General features: G+C 41.4%; 1 protein-coding gene across 1 annotated transcript in view; it reads left to right on the top strand.

The window, feature by feature from the left end:
* The first annotated feature begins 1,597 nt into the window (after nt 1–1,597).
* Kcnh1 (potassium voltage-gated channel subfamily H member 1) overlaps nt 1,598–20,743 on the top strand; it is a 468,268-nt gene continuing 449,122 nt past the window's right edge. Inside the window, exon 1 of the mRNA XM_004641166.2 lies at nt 1,598–1,743. Within this exon, the coding sequence (XP_004641223.1) occupies nt 1,665–1,743 (79 nt within the window). The 5' untranslated portion in view covers nt 1,598–1,664. The remainder of the gene's footprint in view (nt 1,744–20,743) is intronic.

The following is a 20,743-nucleotide window of genomic DNA, read 5'->3' as shown; positions in this document are numbered from 1 at the left end:
ATCAAATCCTGGTCCCTTCACTTGCCAGGTAGGTGCTTAGTCCGTGGGGCTATCTTGTCAGCCCTTTAACATTGTCTAGAAAAATCTTCCCAGGCATGTTTCTCCTAAGAGTTCTATTCAAATAAACTTAATCAGATGGAGTGGGTAGACACCACACTAGCTCAGCTCAGCTTGAAACACCCTTCTGAGTCCAGTTCTCAACTAGTAGCCCTTATTCATTTGTAATAGAAGGAAGGGCCACTAGACGGAGCTAGGGTTTCAGGAATCCATCTCTGAACAGGCGCCTAATGGGATGGGTAGTGCTATCTTGTGGAAGAGATGCAGTGCTTCCATTTCAAAGCCTATGCCAGCCTCATCCAACTCTCTGCTACAGAAGACATCTGCTTACTTGATGTCCAGGCGAGTAGCCAGAGGGCGACACTGTATTTGTAATGGCCCAATTTGTTAGTCACATGAATGATGATGTCTGACCTTGGTGTAGTACTTCAGATTTAAAGTGTTTTCCCCTACAGGATCTCCTTTGATGTTCACAATGACTGGGACATTGCTGGCAAGGAACTCATTTTTGTTTCTGAGATGAACAAACTGAGATAGGGTGTCTTTGCAACATACTAGAATGTGTCAGGACAGTAGACTGAGATAAGTGGGGGTCAGGGTCAGTTGCACTTTTGTGTTGACCCGTGATCTGTGTTATCTCTTCTGTGAGGCAGGGGCTTAGTCTCTCCCCACATGCATTCACATATGGTAGCAAAATGACAGTTGTGAGGATTCTGGAACAAGAGAGCAGGGTCTTGGCTCATGTCCCGAATCTGTGGGTGCCCAGGATCTCCACTAGGGGTAGGCATGGTGCAAAGCGCCAGTTCCTTGAGCCTCCCTGGTCCTCATGCCAGGCTGAGCCTTGCCTGTGTAACTGTTTCGGGAAGCACTTCAGGAAGCTGCCCCAAGACTCACTTGGAGGCCAGTTTTGGCTTTATTGTTTTTCAGGCGGTTCATTCCTGTTCCTAATTCACAAGCTAGTCATGAGATGATGTTAAAGTATTTGCTGGGTAGAGGACACCATTGTGCCTAAGGTTGTCTTACTCAGGTCCCCACTCTGGAGCAGAGCCTGTCAGTCACTCTATCAGTCTGCTCTCCCACAACTTTACTGATCACTGGTAAAACACCAAACCTGGCACTGATCAGCCTGCAAGCCTTGGGGGCTGGGGTGGTGGAGCCGGAAGGTGTTCCAGAGGTCCCGGCCTGTCTGGAGCAGAGCTCAGGAACACAGTGTCATACCTCAGGGTTCTTGCTAGGGTGAATTCACGAAGTGCAGCTCCTGCAGTGCCCTGCGTGTTCTGGACACAGGGGTGGGGATGGTGGGGCGGAATGGGGATGGGATGGGGGTAGGGGGTTCTGCTGTGCCAGCCCCCTCCCGCCCTGCCGGGCTTCTGTTGGGTCTTCGCAGCCTCAAGGTAGGGACACCGGTAGGGGGCGCCACCGATCTGCGCTCGCATCTCCCCCGCCCACCCGCAGGCTGCGGGTGGCGGGCGGCGGGCGGGTGGCGGGAGGAGGGCGCAGGGCGCACGGTGGCGGCCGGAGCGCGGGGGGTGCATGGGGCGCTGCGAGCCGAGATCGCGCGCGGGCCCCGCGCCTAGCTGCCTGCCGTGGTGAGAGCCGCCGGGAGGATGACCATGGCCGGCGGCCGGAGGGGACTGGTGGCTCCGCAGAACACGTTTCTGGAGAATATTGTCCGGCGGTCCAATGGTAAGGGGTGCGTCCGGGTTTCGGTTTCACAGGGTTTTTATTTTAATGCTTTCATTGCAGGCACCACCCGCCGCTCGGTCCCCACAGATGCAGCAGCACCGGGGTGCGCGGGCGTCCGAGGCCGCTTTTCCCGGTGGGCGGTGGGCAGGGCGGGCTAGTCTGGGGCGCCCCTGCCCGGGGTCGGGGAGCTCCAGGGCGCCCTGCAGCGTCTCCTCCGAAGGAGCGGTGCGAAGTCCCGGGAAAGTGCCCGCAGCTAGCCGCCCTCTCGGGGTCTGGGACTGCGTGCGAAGCGGCCCCAGGCGCCACTAGCCAGGGAAGCCGGCCCCAGTCACTGCCGACTCGGTCAGACCGCTCAGGTGCAGGGATGCGGCTGTGTACGCGTCCACGCCCGCAGCTGGAAGTCGGAGGTGCAGACACTTGGGGACCCGGGGACATGCTGTGGGCCGGGTGTCTGCTTCATCCCATACCTTCGCCCACCTACCCCCTTCGAGGTTGACACAGGCTGGTCAAATGGTTTTTCTGCACTGGGGGGAAGTGAGGGACAGAGTGAGCTAAATGGTTACAGGTACAAATGCCAATGTGAAGTCCTGCTCACCCATGGAGCCCCAAACTCATGGATCGATTCTTCGCCCGGCAGCCAGTAGTCAGCACTGTTTTCCTGTGGCTAAGATCAACAGCAGCATGAAGCCCTTTTAAAGACCAGAGTCCTGGGAGCAGGAGCAGAGAGCGAACGATTTCAAACGCCTTTTGGTCCCACAGTGCAGCGACCTGGGCGAAAGCACTTGCAAAGCAGTCCTTGTTTTGAGAGTGCAGCTTGCACACGTTCTTCAGCTGGTGCAAGGAGGGGTACCCCAGCCCGAGACGCTGGCAGGCGCTTGGACCTTCTCAGGTCCAGAGTCAGTGACATTCTTCTCCCAAGAGAGCGCGAGGAGCTAACTCAGGAAGTGGGTTTTAATAATGTGTAAATATCACAGTTTCCAAACCTTTAGGAGATGATGTTTTAAATGATGAGTTTCCATTTGGATTTAGTTAGGAAGTTAGGGGAAGGGCATGAAAAATAACTTGTACTACTAATAAATACTCCAATGAAAAGTGATTTAAGTTTATCTTACAAGAAAAAAGAATGTCAGCTAAAATAGCAAATCATCATCTGCTACATATTTTCTTGGAAATAATCATTTTAAAAATTTGTGTTTCTTAAGAATAAGAGTGTTAGGGTTTCTGGTCAGTTATCTTTCCCCTCAAGGTCTTCCTTATTCAAATGAGCCGAGGTGGCTTTTAGGCAAGGTCCCAGTCATTACCTGGGAAGGCAAGGGAGTAATAGTGTCTAATGGAACAGCCACAATAAACTTTATGTCGCCATAAAGAAAGCAGGAGGTGTTTATAGGTTTTAAAGAAACTTCTCATTTAAGACTTACTGTGTGTTATTGTAATTGTCGCTGGCCTGCTGAGACTCTGGGATCTCATTGTCGGTGACATAATTTTCACGTAAATATCCACTATAGTTTCTCTACATTCAAGGGACATTCTGAATCTAATTTGTGCCGTGTGAGTTTGTGAATCGAAGGAGCAGGAAGAGAGCCCTACCTGCAGCAGTCTTAGGGCTTCTTGGGTTTGCCAGAGGACCTTGAGATTTTGGGGCCAAGCAAGCAGATACCTTCCCCTGTAGATGATCCTCCAGCCACCTTCCCCTCATATTCACAAACAGTGTGTCAATAGAGTCAGTGGCTGGGAGTATTTTTAGCCCTGGAATTTTCATCTCAGCACCAGGTTCCAACAGCTTGATTTCAGTTAACTAATCAGCAACAAAACAAAGCATCTTGGACAAGTTTGGTGAACTTTTATAATTATTATTTCAGATAAAAAATGCTCATCTTGAAATGGGGAATTTATATTTTTTTAGTGATCCCTTTCATTATTTTCCCTGAACGTGAATGGACAAAAAAGTGAACACTAAGAAATATCACAGTCTCTACATGCATTATTTTACTGTGATGGAAAAAGTCTATTTAAAAATATTGATTGTCTCCTTCTAAAATCCACCAACCTATTTTTGGAGATTACAGCATTTAAATTGCCTTTTACCTTTAAAGAGCAATACTTCATAATCTTTCTATTAGATTTTTACCACAACAGCCCTACCTGGTATTATTGTTCCTCTCTTACAGATCAGAAAACTGAGTCCTAGGAATATAACACGACTTTGTGAAAATGGCAGAGCAAATAGTGCCTGAGGCTGTAGTTTTCTGAGGATCGCACATATCCTTGTTATAGCACTGTGTTTTTTTTCTCCCACCCTTGTACCTGGATCTGTGGAACTGTTTTGCTATCCCTTAAATACCTCATATGCTAATGAGTAATAGAACTGATCTTATTTGGAGTGAGTTGCCTATCTGGGATTTGGAATATAATAGAGCTGTAGGATGAGATAGACTTTAGATACTATTGAGTCTGTCTCTTCTTCCCCATCATTGTATAGAGAAATTGATGCAAGTGAGTTTCCTTAAATATTTAAGGACAGAACAGATACACCCCCAGCATCATGTTCTTTGTAACGTATCATGCAACAGCATTCCTTGTATTACCATTATTTTCTCTAAAGAAGCATAATTTCCCAGTGGAGACTAAGCAGAATATTATAACAAGAAGAACAACATCTATTTTGGCTAATGGCCACACTACCATATTCAAACAGAATAATAGGACAAAAGAGAGGCCAATCATGTTTCAAGAAACTTTAATCTTTTCACTTCATCATTGGTTTAGCAGAAGTAAGCAGTAGATGGGGGATGTTCCACATCTGGGCTCTGCATTGAAGGCCCAAGTCACTTTCCATAGTCTGTCACCTTTAATTCTCATGAGCCAGCAAAGGAGGGGCAGTGTCTCCATTTAAAGAACTAAGAACCCTAAAATTAAGTGATTCACCTACAGTTGATAAGAGGCAGAGTTAGAAAAGGGTAGGGAAAGGTAGAATGGGGACAAGCCAGGAATGTTATTGTCTTATTCAACAAAAATTTACTGAACACATTTATTGAACATTGGGGAATAGTGGAAAACAAGAAACCCACCACCTTCGTCCTCACAGTAAGTCCCACCCTGCTGGATCTTGGGCCTATTCTACAGTAAGTGGCTGCAACTGTCACATCAGCCTGCCATTGTATTTGAAAAACATTCTTAAGATGCTTACTGCTTTTGCTGGCTCTAGAAACTATTTTAACTGTTTTTGAAATACATTTTGAATGCTACTTGAAGGAAAGATTTGGTGATTATCATTTTCTTTTTGATTGTTGTAAGTAGGCAGCAGACACAATGGTTTTTCTTATGATGGTATCAGTGATTGTTTAAAATCCTATTGACTTCATTGCCACAGAGGCAAAGTCAGCCTGTTTCTCCATAGTCATATTTGGAAAGTGTTGTTCAGAATATTTTTTTGATGGTTGCTTAAATCTGCAGGCACTTGTCAGAGTGCTCACCGAAGTAAACAGGAGATCTGTCTTAGGACAGCTGGCAGACCTTAGAGCCAAGAAAGTACAAAAATATTGCTCTAAATGGTCCCATTCTAGGAAAAACATATGTTTTATGTGCAGAAACCTGTATCAAGCAATTATAGGTGCCAATAAGACTCCATACACATCAACAGGAGTGAAACATAGCGCATTTTTGTACAGATTTATGTACATGTATAATTTACAGATTGCTAAGTCAGCTGTGTTTTTGTACAGTGTTAAGTTGGTTCAGGTTGTTGATATAGTTAGTTAGCAAACAGAATGAGAGCTGTGGGTAATGTTGTATCTCCTCATAGATGTGTTGAGTCGTGGCAATATTTATAAAACAGAAAACTGGTTAAAATACAAGGGTTTTGAAAAAGGAATGGGTGACATCCTGGATAATTGCCAGGTCAACAGTGTTTGTTTTTCTTGCCCTAGATTCCAAGGTAGCCTCTACCTGTCTTTCTCTGAAATTGTCCAACTGTTGAGTCTAGCTGCAGATACTACCTGGAGGATGGCGTGGTTGGAGCCTTGAGATTTAATGAAAGGCAGTGAAGCTTCTGAACGCCATGACTTTTATGAAGCCAATCTATTTTGATAATTTATCTCAAAAGAATATATGTTTTTGAGAAACACATGGGTGAACTGAATTCTTGGCTTCCTTTTTTCTGACAGCAGATCTTCCTTCATGTTGGGACTTTTTGTTTGACAGTGGTTCCTTGAGCACTGTTTTGGAATGTCTTGATTCTTTTTTAATTTTGTGCAGTTAATGACTTGAAAGTAAGCATTTAAAAATCTACTGTGGCCAGTTATTAAAAAAAACCCTATTTAATTTGTAGGTCCAGGACATTTGGGCCTTTATTTTGTTTTTCTAAGTGGGCACATCTATCTATCCATCTATCTATCTATCTATCTATCTATCTATCTATCTATCTATCTATCTATATTTTTTTTTTCAGAACTGGGGATTGAACTCAGGCCCTTGCACTTGCCAGCCAAACACTTATTCTACTGAGCCATCTCTCCAGTGGGCACATCTATAATTGATAAAAACTGGAAATAGAACCCTAGAATCTTAGGTCTGAAGAGATATTCTATACAACGCTTCCTGTAGTCTTTGAGTCCTCCCTGGAATATCCCTCCCCTTTGGCAGTTGTCCAGCCCATGTCTGGTGAGCTTCAGAGATCAGGTATTCACTTTTTTAATAAGAAAAATTCTGTTTTTAAGCAGCTATGGATGGTGGCCTATGATTGTAATCCTAGCACTTGGGAAACAGATAAATGGAGTGCAGTTTCCAGGTCACCCTGGAGTTCAAGGCCAGCCTGGATGTAGTGAGAACTTGTCTCAAAAACAACAAACAAAGCAACTGTAGCTGAGATAGTTTCTTTTCTTTCTTTCCACTCATTTTAAAAATTTTATTTATTTATTTATTTATTTATTTATTTATTTATTTATTTGGTACAGGGTCTTGCTACGCAGCTCATACTCATAGCTATTCTCCTAGCTCAGTCTCAGTGCTGGGATTATGGGCGTGTGCCATCACACCCAGTTTCAGTGGCCAACGTGGTGTGGGCCGGCATGGCGTGTGGTACCTGGGTCCCTGAACTTGCCAGGCATGATTGAGCTATCTACCCGGCCAACCACTCATTGTTTGTTGCTATTTGATCTCTTCCAAGTCTGCTGTTTTACAAGTGCCACTCATTCAAGTTTGTCCAATGGAACAAAATGAACCTTGCTCACTGCTTTTTCCAGCTATAAACTTTTCTTTCTTTCTTTTTTCTTTTTTTTTGTTATTTAACAAATTGTCTTGTCTTGTCCTGCTTGATTCTTATCTTAATTTTAAACTTTTAAAAAACCATTTAATACTATAAATAGAAAAGCACACAAAAAACTTTTGTGCACCATTTTTTTTCATATCTGTAAAGTGAACACCGTGTTACCACCTGTGTGTCAAGACAGAACCATGCCAGAATTCTAGAAGCCCTGGGATCCTTCCTCATCCCAACTCCCTTGCTTCTCTCCCAAAGGGATCTTGTGGTGATAATTTTTCTGCATATTCTTGTATTTTACCACTTTGTTTTGGATTCCTGAACTCTACAGCTTATTCTTTTTTTCTTTTCTTTTCTTTTCTGGATCACTGTGCATGGCATCATGCAGCATGCACTCTCTTGTCACTTAGTGATTTCTCTTCATGGTCGCCTGTCTCGTTGACTTGTGTTCTGTGTTGCATAACACTATGGTATGATCTTACTGTATATTTCATTTATCCATCCTGGTCTTTAAGAATATGTGGGTTGTTTCCAATTTGCTGCTATTTTGCAGACGTTCTTGTACAAGTTTCTTGGAGTGTATGGACACATATCTCTCGGTGTACACCTAGGACATATATGTTTAACTATGGTAGGTGTTTCAAGTACTCTTCCAAATGGTTTGTACCAATCTATGCACCAAGTCTTATATAAATGTTCCCATCCTTTTTTGTTTAATAATGAGGTTGCTCAAGCAATCTAGTAACCAATAAACAGGGTCATTTAGGGTTGTTTTACTAGTGAGCACATGACCATAATAAAATGAAAACAAAACTTAACTCCTGTCCTTAGGGAAACATCAGCATCTACTGATGTTTAAACATCCTCCCTGTGAGCTCCCTCACACATGGTCATGAATGACGTGAAAGACTTGTTCTCATTCTTAGAATTATGTGCAAAGGGTACGTGCAGGGGCTGTGGGTTTTAAAAGTTTTTTTTTTTTTTTTTTTTTTGGTGTGTATTTAGGAGATTCCTTTTCCTAAACTGAGAAGCAGTAAACTCTGGGGACAGAGATTATGTAAGAATTAGGACTGGAAGGGCAAGAGAACGAGGAAGTGTATAATTTATCTTTCCTTTAGTGAAAGAAATAAATGATTGTAGGAAGGGTACAATTTAGTGGAGGGATCAAAGATCAAAGGAAAATTAAAAGAAAAAGCAAAAACCAGATTATGGTTCAATATTTTAGGTACAGTGGACTTCATCTGAGCCCTCACAGTGCCCAGGAACCAACATGAGTGGGACTTTTGTGATGTTTGGTCTCAGGAGAATCCATAGTGAAGACCAAGGTGTATCATAAATCTCTCCAAAGATTTAAGAGATGTTACACTTACTCAACACTTACTACATGTTTTCCACTTCTAAATACCTCACCCAAGGCTATTCTTAGGCTTTACAGCTAAGCCTTTTATTTCTTGTGAGTTTGGATGTAGGATAGCCAGATCCTGTAGACTAAATCCAGAGGAGTGAAGATTGCTTGGCCACTGTTGTGAATTTTCAGGCTCCTGGGTGCTGAAATTTGATTGATGCTTTGGTTGTTCTTTATGCAAGTGCTTCTTGTTGACTAGATCGAGGTCTGGCCAATTGGCAGCATTTTCCTTACTTCTCATGGTGGCTGTTCTAACAATCAAATTCTTCACTTAATGACTGATCTACTTAAAATTCTTTTGATTGGGCATTGTAGAGATAAGTTGTTTGCTTACTTTTGCTAAGATTATTCATTATGAAAATTAAAATGACAACTCTTGATTAGTTGTGCATTGAATAAGACGGTTGTTCTGAGATTAACTGAATCATTATTAATGTAATAATATCATTATTAATGTAATAAGTGAGATTGCCTCAAAGCCATTGTTTCTCATGGTTCTTTAAAGGCTCTGATATCAGATGCTTCTGTGAAGAGGAGAAATGGGCTTCTCCTGCTCCTTCCTTTTCCTTGAGAACAATGATGTGGGTGCCCTTCATCCACATTCTTTTAGGGCTGAGTCATTTGGACCATATTGGTGAGGTTTACTGAGATGCATCACTTGCTTCACTTTGACTTAGATTCAGAGTGGACTGAGAAAGCATATCTTAGGTGAGAACTTTATAACCATGGCAAAGACTCAAGATACTTTGAGTGGTAAGTTCTTTTAGTGAAATAGATTTTACATTTTTTCCCTGTTGCATTTTTTGAACTGATTGATTAGACTTCAATGCCACCATCATTAAGGTCCTACTAAGAGACTTCCAGGATGCTGTTCATACATCTTCTGTTAAACAGAAAGATGGCTAGGGCCAATCATATCTTTGCAGTTTGTTGTGGGTGGATGACCTGTGTAAATGACCTCAGCTGGCCTGTTGCTTTCTGGTTTCTTGCTGGTTTAAACTGATAGAAGGGAGAGAGAGGTTGTGGAGTCTATTCTCCTGCTTCCCTTCCTATAAATTCAGAGGAGTTTAACATTTTTTCTTGGCTGAAGGTTACATTTCTAGCTCAACCTCCTTGGGTTTGGATAGGGCAGGGAGGCTTCAAGTCTCCATCTGTGAGTAGTCGCCCTTGCCTTGGTTCAGGGACTTCCCCTTAGTAGCTTGCCCCCTGCCACAGAAGGAATATAGACACTTAAACATTGGCAAATGCTGTAAGTCAGGCCTTTTTTGAACCACCAGATTGCCAAAATGCTACTACTCCTATCTGACCCAATCCTTTGTAAATAGTTCCTTTATCCATTTGAATATGTCACAGTGACTGACTAATAGAACCAGGTACTCATACTCTGGAGAGAGTATTTCTCAGTCTTTGGTCCAGACCAACATCAGTCTTGAACTTGAAGGGGGCATATGCACCCAGACATTCCCTTCAACACAAAAGCACTTGTGTTCTGCCCAATTGGTATAGGGGAATGAAATTCCCAACATGAAAGATAGCAGGGCTGAGTTTGTGTTCTCTAAAACTGAAGAATGAATTTTATGAACAAAGGGGGTTAAGAGCAGAATATATTTATTAGGAGAAAGAAAGCTTCTGTCTCAGAGAAAGACAGAGGGGGACCTGAGTGGGTTGTTTGGGAAGCTGTGTTTTCTAGGGATTTTTATAGAGTAAAACCATGAGGTGAGGCAGGTCTAAGGAGGAAAACAGGACAACTCACTAGGTGGGCTTGAGGTGGGACAAAACTATGGTCAACCAATGAGATTACAAGCACAACTGCTCAGGTAAAATTGATTACATCCAGGACCAAATGGGAAAGTGAGTCACATAGCAAGTGGGCATGAACACAGAATGGACTTTTCCTGTGGGGGTTTGGGTCTGTGACTCTCCTAGCCTTTTCAAGGTGATTGCTACCTATTTAGAATATCAATCCCTGATGCCCGTTCTTAGGGAAGTATGTGGCTACATTTGTTTACTCCTTTGTCTTGAGATCTGGCCCACATCAGGGGTGTCTGTCTCTTCCAAAAGTTGCAAAGTCATTTTGTCTTCTATATTGTCTCCTGAGGGCCTGTCCCTATCTGACTGCCTATAGTATTTCTATCTAACTTAGCTGTCTACAACACAATGATGGCTGCAGGAATTTCCCCTGCATTGTCCACAGGCTTAATGAATACTACCATGTTTTGTTTTGGGGTTTTTGTCTTTTTTTTTTTTTTTGCTTCATACTCTTAAAAGTCAAGAAAGACCATAATTAAATAGGAGGTTTATTGAAGACACTAGAGGCCAGCTAAAACTAGTTATAATCACTTTATAATTAATAATTGTAATGAAAACCTTGGAAATATTAAATAGCCTTTCTAATCTGTGTTCCATAGGTTGTATATATATCTTCTCTAATTTTCTCTATAGCTATTCTGTGCATGTTCTCATTATTCCCATTTTGCAAGTGCAGAAACAGCAGTTTAAACAGATTAAACAAATTGTCTTAGGTTAATTTCTAGTAGTGGAATTTGTAAACTTGTTAGAGATGCAAACTCTTGGGCCTTACCTCATGCCTTGTGAATCAGAAACTCTGCCAGGGTCTGCATTACCTGTGTCTCCATAGGTCATCCAAGTAATCCCAATGAGCATTACAGCTGGAGCACCCAGCTTCAGTGACAACTCCATCCATTTCTTTGGTTGGGAGATAAATGCTTGGCCTCCAGATATATGTGGGTGGCAGTGTGCATGCAGGAGTGCTGCTGGGCATTTCCCCTGCCTACTTTCAGATAGTTTCCCAGTTTTTGTCCATGTCCAGTTCCTGCCTTGCAGAGTCCCCTAGCACTGGTAGATCCTATCTCTCCTGGAAACTGCTGGGTCCCTGAACCTCTGCTTTGGCTTCATCCCTCTGGGATTTTAAAACAACCATCTTTCACACCTCGTCTCCTACCTACCTTTCCTCTGGTAAGCTCTTTCTCTGTGGGGGGATCCCTGTTTTTTGGTTTTTTTTTCCATAATTTTATTGAGAAACAAATAGCAATGAGACAGTTTCAAATCTAATTGGTAGGACAGTTTCAATAATTAACACATTGCATACATTCTTCCTAGTGGTTAATTGCTGTGCAAGACGCGGACATGATATCCTATTTACAAACACCATTAGAACAAATCCCTCTATTCATTAAGAGAATGTGACTATATATCTATCCTAACCACTTTGAATACACAGATACAAAATGGACATTCATCTGTATACCCCCCCCTTTTTTTTTTGGTTAAGTTCCGTTATTTGAATATTATAGGTGTGTAAACTCAGCAAAATATTCTAAAAGAGTCCAGTAGCCCATAATAGTATTGGGTCTTCTGGTTGACTGGCAATGTCAGAAATTGTTGGCCTGAGTCTCCTATAGCTCAACATAACAGCATGGCTTTACTTCTTATATTTCGTTTTTATACTTTTCTGCTAGATGGTTAAGACCAAGGTAAAGCAGGACCTATGCAACAAGAGTTATAGCTTTTGGGTCTGATAAGGTCAGTGAAATCCCCTCAGGATTTATCCTGAGATCCTGTTCCTCAGATTGTAGAACCTTTGTTAGTGTCCTTGCTCTTTGTTGTTGTCTTTCCAGAAGGAGATAATAGATACTTGGCCTGTTTTGAAATGATAACTGACACTTAAAAGACAAAAACAAAAAGAAGGAGGTGCTAATTCTAGTCATTCTCCTGGTATTCCTTTCCTCTCTAGAACAGCCAGAGGTGATGCTCCACTCAGGCTGGCTTCAGGAAATATGCCACTTTTCCTATTCCTCTCTTCTCATTGCCTTCTCAGGCCCTTGGTCTTACTTGTTATCTCTAGTGACAGCTTCTCTCAGGATTTTCTGGTTTTCTTCTTTTCTCTGTGTCTCACTATAGGGGCAGAAAAGAGGCGATTATTTTCCTGTCCATCCTAAATGGCTTACACCCTGTAATAAAAAGTTAGTAAGATAAAGCATAACAAATCTATTAATGTGCACATGTTCATGGGAGCCACAAAATATGACACTCAAAGTATCTGATGGTTGAATATTCACAGGGGAGAGAAATAGGAGCAATGGCAACTGTAGGAAACTTTAGAAAGATAGTAAATGATTTTTAGAGAAAATGAATGAACCCAGAGAATATACAGTGGCTAGAGATAAAGTTTCTAGGTGTGTTGTCTGATGGTTAGCTTCTTTCTGTGACATGAGTTTAATCTTTCTTGGTTGGTGAAATTTCAATGGGAAGATTTGAAGGCAGTTGTATTCCTCCTTGGCAGATTCAATCTTGAAGTAACTCAGGGAACTTTGGAGAAAATCTTGTTCTACTCTTTGGAAGACACAGGATCACGAAAGATCCTGAGAGTGGTGGTGTGGGAAAGATCCTGAGAGCTGGGTCAAGCTGGGGGAACATGCGAGACACCTCGGTTCTGAGACTGTTTCTCCAGCTCAACAGCCCAGAGCATCTGATGCTTGGTAATTTTTTTGAGTCTCAGTTGTTTTCTGGTTCCTGGTCCCTGGCTCCTTGATATCTCATGGTCTCTTTTCTATGATTTCCTAGTCTCTTGATCTCTCATTCATTGCTGGGTATTGCTCGTGGTCTTGTTGTAGGCAGCCAAATTAGATAGGAATATTATAGGCAGTCAGACAAGGCCAGGTCTTCAAAAGAGATAACAAAGAAGACAAGATACCTTGCAACTGTGAGTGAGATGGATGCTCCCACTGTGGGCCAGACCTAAAGACCAAAAATTGAACAAATGCTGACCTCCCTAAAGATTAGCATCCAGGATTGATCATCACCCTGCGGAAGTCTGGAAGAATCACTAATCCTACTACTACCGGCTAACTACTGGACAAAGTCCTGCTCTATATTCATGCCCGCTTGCTATGTGGCTTGTTTCCCCATTTGGTCCTGGACTTAATCAATTTTACCTGAGCAATGGTGATGTAATCTCATTGGTTTGCCATAGTTTTGTCCCACCTCATGCCTACCTAAGCGAGTTCCCATGTTCTCCACCTCAGCCCCAAATGGTTTTACACTATGAAAGTCCCTGGAAGAGACAGCTTCCCAGGGACCACCCCCTCGGCACCTCTCCTGTCCTTCTGTTGGACAGGAGCTTTCTTTCCTCCAATAAATATATCCTGATCATAACTTCTGTTTGTTCCTAAAATTCATTCTTTGGTTTTAGAGAACATGAACTCATCCAGGTCAGGTCGGGAGATCATTTTCCCCTATATCATTTGGAGGTTCCCTGTATCATTTGGAGGTCACTCACCTGAGGTCAGTTTTTCTCCCTATATCAGTCTGACACTGTGTTGGCCTACCTCCCCTCCATGCCTGTGTCCCTCCATTCCCTCACATTCTCTTCTCTTCTTCCTCCCATTTCTTGCCTGTCACCAACTATGTCTATTGCTGCCTGTGTTTTGTCTGTCTGTGTCACTGTCTGCTTCTGTTGCTGTCCATTGTCCCTCTTTGCTGTCTGACTCTGCCCCATCTATGCTTTCCTCCCTGTTGGCCTGCTTCTCCCTGTGTGCATTGTTTTTAGCTCCCCATTTCCTTCTCAAGAGCCATTTTCTCTGTTTGGTTACCAGCATGTGTTGGTCAAAGATGTCTACAGACCTCTTAGCCTCAATGTCTTGGTTCTTTTTCTGAGACAGACTCCAAATTTCATGCATTTTTTTTGGCTGATAATCTGTTCCTGGCTTAGTCTCTTTGACTGGTAGGGGTAGGGGTGGGATGCAGAGTTATCAGATATATACAGTAGGGCAGGTGAAGCTAGATAAGCAGGTGGGCATAGTTGTAAAAGGGTAGGTGTGTTTCCTGCACTCCTTCCAGGCCCGGGACACAGTTGAGATGTAAATATTTGTTGTATTAAACTGAGCCGCTCCAAAATTCCTTCCATTCATGCTAATGTGATAGCTTGTCCTACATAAGAATGTTTTAAAATAACACAGGAGGCAAATGTAAAACTAATTTTAAGAAATCCAATGTATAGTCCTAGCTAATATTTTACAATGCGTACTTTGAATCACTTTAAAAAAAAAAAAAACTTTTGGCAGTGAATTTTTCCTATGTTTTTCAATGATAGAGTAAAACTTCATGTCAATGTACCATATATAATGACTATAAAAATGAGTATCAGACACCTGATTGATTAAATTGTTGAACCACTTCTTAACGACTGATCACATAAAGAAATCCTTCTTAGTAATAGTTGAACATACACTGACCTCTTGTTAGGTAAAATATCCAGTGACAACTCTTGTACACTGCTTCTGAAGCTGACTCATCTCTTATTATTGTTTTAAATTCCTTAATTTGATGCTGAGTGAAGATGAACGTTATGCTTCTGAAACCACTTGCTCAGGGGTAACTACCCAGTAAATGATGTGTTTCAGTTTGCTTTTGAAATTGAAATCTCTCTCCCAATTATAATTTACTGGCTTAATAAAAAATGTATTTCTGTAGGATGTTAAAATACGGGCAAAACAAATAACTATCAAATCTCTTAGTTCAGTTTTTTTTTTTTTTTTTTTTTTTTTTTTGTGCTGAGATTGGACCCTTGACAATCTAGAAGCGTCATTGTCATGGAATTTTATTGTTGAAACCCACAAGAGAGCCTCAATCCAACTTTAGCTGAGATTAAGATTTTTGATATTTCACTTAGTTGTGTCATACATATTTGTCTCCTTTTTTCTTCATTCTCTCCTGTACATTGTCCTAAGTAGTACCACACTTTCATCTGTCTTTTTAAAAAAAGTAATTCAAGGCATGCATTTTCTTTAGGTTTATGTAAATCAAACTATTGTTTCCTAGTGTTTGTCTAAAATTCTTGTTCTCTTCATTTATCTCAATCATTATTTTTTTATTTCATCATTCTAAAATAAAGGAAAATGTATTTTTACTGAAACTTTCTTTTTGTAAAAATGCTGACACCTTTTGTAGCCTATAACGTTGATATGGGGAATGAAATTCCCAACCTGAAAGATACCTGGGCTGAGTTCATGTTCTCTAAAACTAATGAATGAATTTTAGGAACCACAGAAGTCAAAAGCAGAATATATTATTTTGGGGAAAGAAAGTTCCTGTCTGAGAGAGGGACAGAAGGAGGACCTAAGTGGTTGCTTGGGAAGCTGTCTTTTCTAGGAATTTTACAGAGTAAAACCAGGAGTTGAGGTAGGTCCAAGGTGGAAAACATGGGAATGCACTAAGTGGGCATGCGGTGGGACAAAACTATGGTCAACCAATGAGATTACAAGCACAATTACTCTGGTAAAATTGATTAAATCCAGGACCAAATGGGCAAGTGAGTCACATAGCAAGTGGGCACAGCAAACAGGGATGAATACAGAATGGGCTTTTCCTGTAAGGAGGTGGGTCAGTGACTCTCTCTAGCTTCCAGGAGATTGATACCTATTTAGAATATCAATCCCTGATGCCCATTCCTAGGCAAGTTCCTTGCTGCATTTATTTACTCTTTCGTCTTGAGGTCTGGCCCACAGGGGGGTGGGTCTGTCTCCCAAAATTGCAAAGTCTTCTTGTCTTCCATATTGTCTCCTTGAGGGCCTGGCCCTGTCTGACTTCATATAATATTTATATCTAATATATATATATATATATATATATATATATATATATATATATATATGTTACAGGGTCTCACTGCACAGCTCGGACTCAGTGATCCTCCTGTTTTCAGCCTACCCAGCACTAGGATTACAGGTGTGCACCACCATGCAGGACTCTGTGGCTGGCTCAGTGCGTCTGGGGGTGTGGCTGGTATGTCATGTGGTGCTCGGGATATAACCCTGGTCCCTTGCCTAAGCTTGCCTGAGCAGGCACTTCAATCTGCTGAGCTATCTCACCGGCACCTGCCTACAACAATATCACAAAGCATCAGAAAGATATGTTCTCTTGTGAGAAAAATACCTTGAGCTATTGCAAAGCACTCACTGTGGGTCTCTCAATAGCCAGTGTTGGAGAAAGCAATACATACGTGCCAAGTGCCTGAGGGATGTGTACTTTGTCTATATAATTGTCTACTTGAGTCACTTTTCTAAGTCATTGCTTCAGTTAGTTTCTCCTTTGTTATTTGTGGTAAGTATAATGAAAAGCAATTTTCTAATAATTTCTTTTTAAGATATCTCTGTGTTATACTTTATTTGCATGATGTTGACACATCTAAGTACTTCAGAATGTTTTGGCTCATGCTCCATCAGTTGAAGAAACTTTTCCTGACGGGAGAATGGAATCTTTTCAGTTTTTAGAGAATGTTTGTTTTATTCTGTGAACCAAAGGAAAACTGTGTTGGCTGAGAAAGGTTGAATTTAGGAAGCCTCATGTCTAATTGCATGCTCTCGGGGAGCTATTGACCCACAAGGAGTAGGAAGACTCAGAAGGAGGCAGTAGTATCTGGCTAATTTGCGTCAAAAACCTGGAGATGGGGACTTTTATAAGAGAGGCAGTGAGTAAATCAAGGTAGCACAGCCAGACTGAGCCTGCATATCTTATGGAACAGGACAGGAGGGACTTGATCATTTTACAAAACATAAACTTAAAGGCAGGCTCAGTGTTGACTGATAGAAAGTTACTCATTCTGCTTGCAAAGGATAGGCTCCTTCCTTCAGTGTCCATGCATTCCAAATGCAGTAAAACAGCATTACATTGTAGTAGGCTTTCTAAACAGTCTGGAGATGATTCACATATATGGAGGAGGATACACGAGGATTATGAACAAACACCACACCATTTTAAAGGACTTGAACAACTGTGGATCTCAGCATCCTGGGTGTTACTGAAACCAGCTACTTGTGATTGTGGAAGGACAATTATATGCATATGTGGAGCATATTTCTTCTTGTGTTTATTTTTAAAATTTTGAATATTTTTATTAGCCTAAGTTTACTGAATATAATGATTAGATTTATCATGTGGAGTTAGTGCCTGTACATAACATGTCTTAATTCTTTTTACTTCCCCTTTTGTCCCTCCTCTCCCAGCCTCCTTCTATCCTTTGACCCCCTCCTGATTTGCAAACCATCTATCTTTTGGTTTCCTACTATTTTTTTATTTTTCTCTTTAAATCTCATATTTCTTGACTTAACTTTATTGATTCCAAAAATGCAATCATTTTTAATATATACAAATAGGCCTATATGTGATTCATGTCTACCGTAGAATCCTTTGACAATATTGATTTCTACCATAGACTCCTTTGACAATATTGTACATTTCTGCATTAATATTGAATATCACACCATGTCCCAAATCTAAACAGTTCCAGTGAGCAAAAACCTGATAACCCAGGTGATCCAAAATATGAATATAAAATTTTGAATATATTTCTGCATTTATGTCTTGTGAACATTTCTACATTTTAAAGCAATGATTAACCAGCTATCACTAATGATTAACCCAGAAGCTTGGGATTGCTGGTGCAGTGCTCTATCACTGAGCTATGTCTCTAGCCCTTTTTATGCTTTATTTATCTTGCTAAGATGTTAAGTTGCCCATGTTAGCCTCAAACTTGAGATCCTCCTGCCTCAGCCTCCAGAGTAGCTGTGATTACAGGTGTGCTTCACCATGCTCAACTCATTTCTGATATTTTTGAAGTGACTCAGGGTGTATAGATTCAATCATAAGAAGTAAAATTTTAGGGAATGACTGGTTAGTTTTGCTGTATGGAAGGATGGCTTGCAGTCTGCATAGGTATCATCTGATTCTTCTTTGGTACAAAGCCAGTTATTCAGCAGCCAGATTGGTCACTGCCCTTAGCATGGAGGTTTACTTCAGCATCCTCTCCACAGCTGTAGCTCCACGGAGCAGAAGTGACTCAGCCACAACAGCTCACTATGGGCAGCATTGTGACTAGAAACCAGCTTCAGTTCAGCTTTTCTTTCAAATGGTGCTCTAGGAACCCTAGAAATTGCTAGGGAAGGGGAAGGGGAAAGAATTTAGCAGGGTGTATTTACCCCTTGTATTCTTGTTGATTTTCATTGTTGACTATTGGTTTTCCATGCAATCCCAGGGTCTGGCCTTCACTAGGTGGCCTCTGCTGATAGAGTCCCACATGGCCTCTCCAGAAGCACAGCTGGACTTGTAGAACAGCTTGTGGCTCCTCAGAATGCAAAGCAGAAGCCACTAGATATTGAGGCTTACAACTGGGATCAGCATCACATCGTCCACTGCAGTGGAAACAATTCACAAACTTACCCAGATTCGGGGGAGCAGATTCCACAGAGCTTGAATGTGAGGAGGCAGAGCTTCCTGGGGCTGCAGTGCAAACTCAGGTGTTTAGTGTTGCTTTGACTGTGCTAGCTATCACGAAGACATGAGAGGGGCTGGTGTCTTCTAAAAGTATGTTTATAAAAAGAAGAAAACAGGTGAAAAAGACTCACAAAAACAAGCAGTCTGGAAGGGATTGTGTTGTCTCTTCCTCTGGAGGAATTTACAGGGTCTCACCAGTGTAATTTAATATGCCAGGAGTCAGGAAAGCAGGAGACTTTTGGAATCTTGGGGCTTCGACTTTTGCTGATAAGTTTGAGCCCATTTTATTCTAATTCCTTCCAGAATTTTATGCAACTGAAGATAGTCTGAAGGAGTCAAATGAGGGTCAGGATACAGTACCAATTCTCTTACTACAGTTTATAGAGGTGCCAGTACCATTTGTGTTCTTCTTAGAGCCTAGAACTTGGCTTCTAGACCCTGAGTCACTGATCTCCTCCCAGAGTAAGATGCAAGAGCCAACAGGACAGAGATCTGAAGGGCTTGGTGCAAGTACGTCCTGAGTGACACAGGAGATATGTAGCTCAAGGCCTCTCTTACCCCTCCACACTAGGCACAGGACAGTCCAAGAAGCCAAGGCACACAGATTGGCTTCTTCTTGCTCTTTAGGTACCTGCTGACAACTTGCTTAATGTGACTATGGAGGTCGACATGAGGAGGGTGAAGAGAGGTCTCTTTCTGGGGCAAGTGGACAACCTTTCCTCTCAGTGGAAACCCAGGTATATAAAGATAAGTATTGTTCTCATAAAGGTCAAAGTAGGGGCCGGGGAGATGGCTCAATAGAATAAGTGCTTCCCTGGTTCCATAAATAAATAAATAAATAAATAAATAAATAAATAAATAAATGTCAAAGGAGAGCTTTATAGTAGTACTGTATTCTACAAAACCTAGAGTTCTACTAGGAACTCTGAGGGATTTGCAGTGGCTTTTCTGATTCTACAGAAGGATATTGCAGAAGTTGGACTTAAGAACATTGCTTTCAGTGTTTATTACTTTTTTGTTTGCTATTGTGTTTTACAGTTGTTATGGCTCAGACCTAAGATGACACCCCAATGTCCTGTGAGTTCACAGGTGGAGTTTTTGGAAGGTGATTGTAGCTTCACTGATAGATTAATCCATTTGAAAGATTAATCAATTTATCAATGCCATTATTGAAATAGGAATTCATTATAGAAACAGGAATATAGGCCCAGTTAAAGGTGTGGGTCATGGGATTGTGATCTTGGCGCTGCATCTTCTTCCTGGGCCCTTCCTCTCTGGTTCTTTGTTGTTTCCTGTTTCCTGGCTGCCATGATGTGAACAACTCTTTTCTGCTCTGCTTTTGGGCAATGATATACTGCTTCTTTCAAAACAATGGACTGAAGTCAAAATGAAGTTTTCCTCTCTAAAGTTGTTTTGCTTGAGGAATAAAAAGTAAAGCTGTATTAATATGCTGAGCTGTAAAAGGCTCAAGTCAACAACTTCTGACATTGCCAGTTCTATGGATAACACACTACTATTATGGACTACTGGACTATATTACATTATTTTGCTGAATTCACATACCTAAAATATTTAAATGGCAATGGAATACCCATCTCTGACAAAACTAAACAAAAAAAGAGGATACAAATGAAGGACCATTTTGTAACTGTATATACAAAACAGTTAGGATATACAGCTACTTTCTCTTAGTTCAATAGAAGAAAGATTTGTACTAATAGTGTTTTGACAGGATACCATCTTTTACTGTGAATAAACACTATGGAGACAACAATATGCAATGTATTAATTATTGAAACTGTCCTACTAATCTGTTTTTTTTGGCATAATTATGTTGATAAACAAATAGCAATGAGACAGTTTCAAATCAAATCGGTAGGACAGTTTCAATAATTAACACACTGCATACGTTCTTCTTAGTGGTTAATTGCTGTACAAGATGCAGACTTGATATACCATTTACAAACACCATTAGAACAAATCATTCTATTCATTAAGAGAATGTAACTATATATCTATCCTAACCACTTTGAATACACAGATACAAA

Source organism: Octodon degus, unplaced genomic scaffold (assembly GCF_000260255.1).
Source record: "Octodon degus isolate 3935 unplaced genomic scaffold, OctDeg1.0 scaffold00131, whole genome shotgun sequence".
NCBI classification, from domain to species: Eukaryota; Metazoa; Chordata; class Mammalia; order Rodentia; family Octodontidae; genus Octodon; species Octodon degus.
The sequence above is the reverse complement of the archived record's forward strand: the minus strand, read 5'-3'. Positions and strand labels throughout refer to the sequence as shown.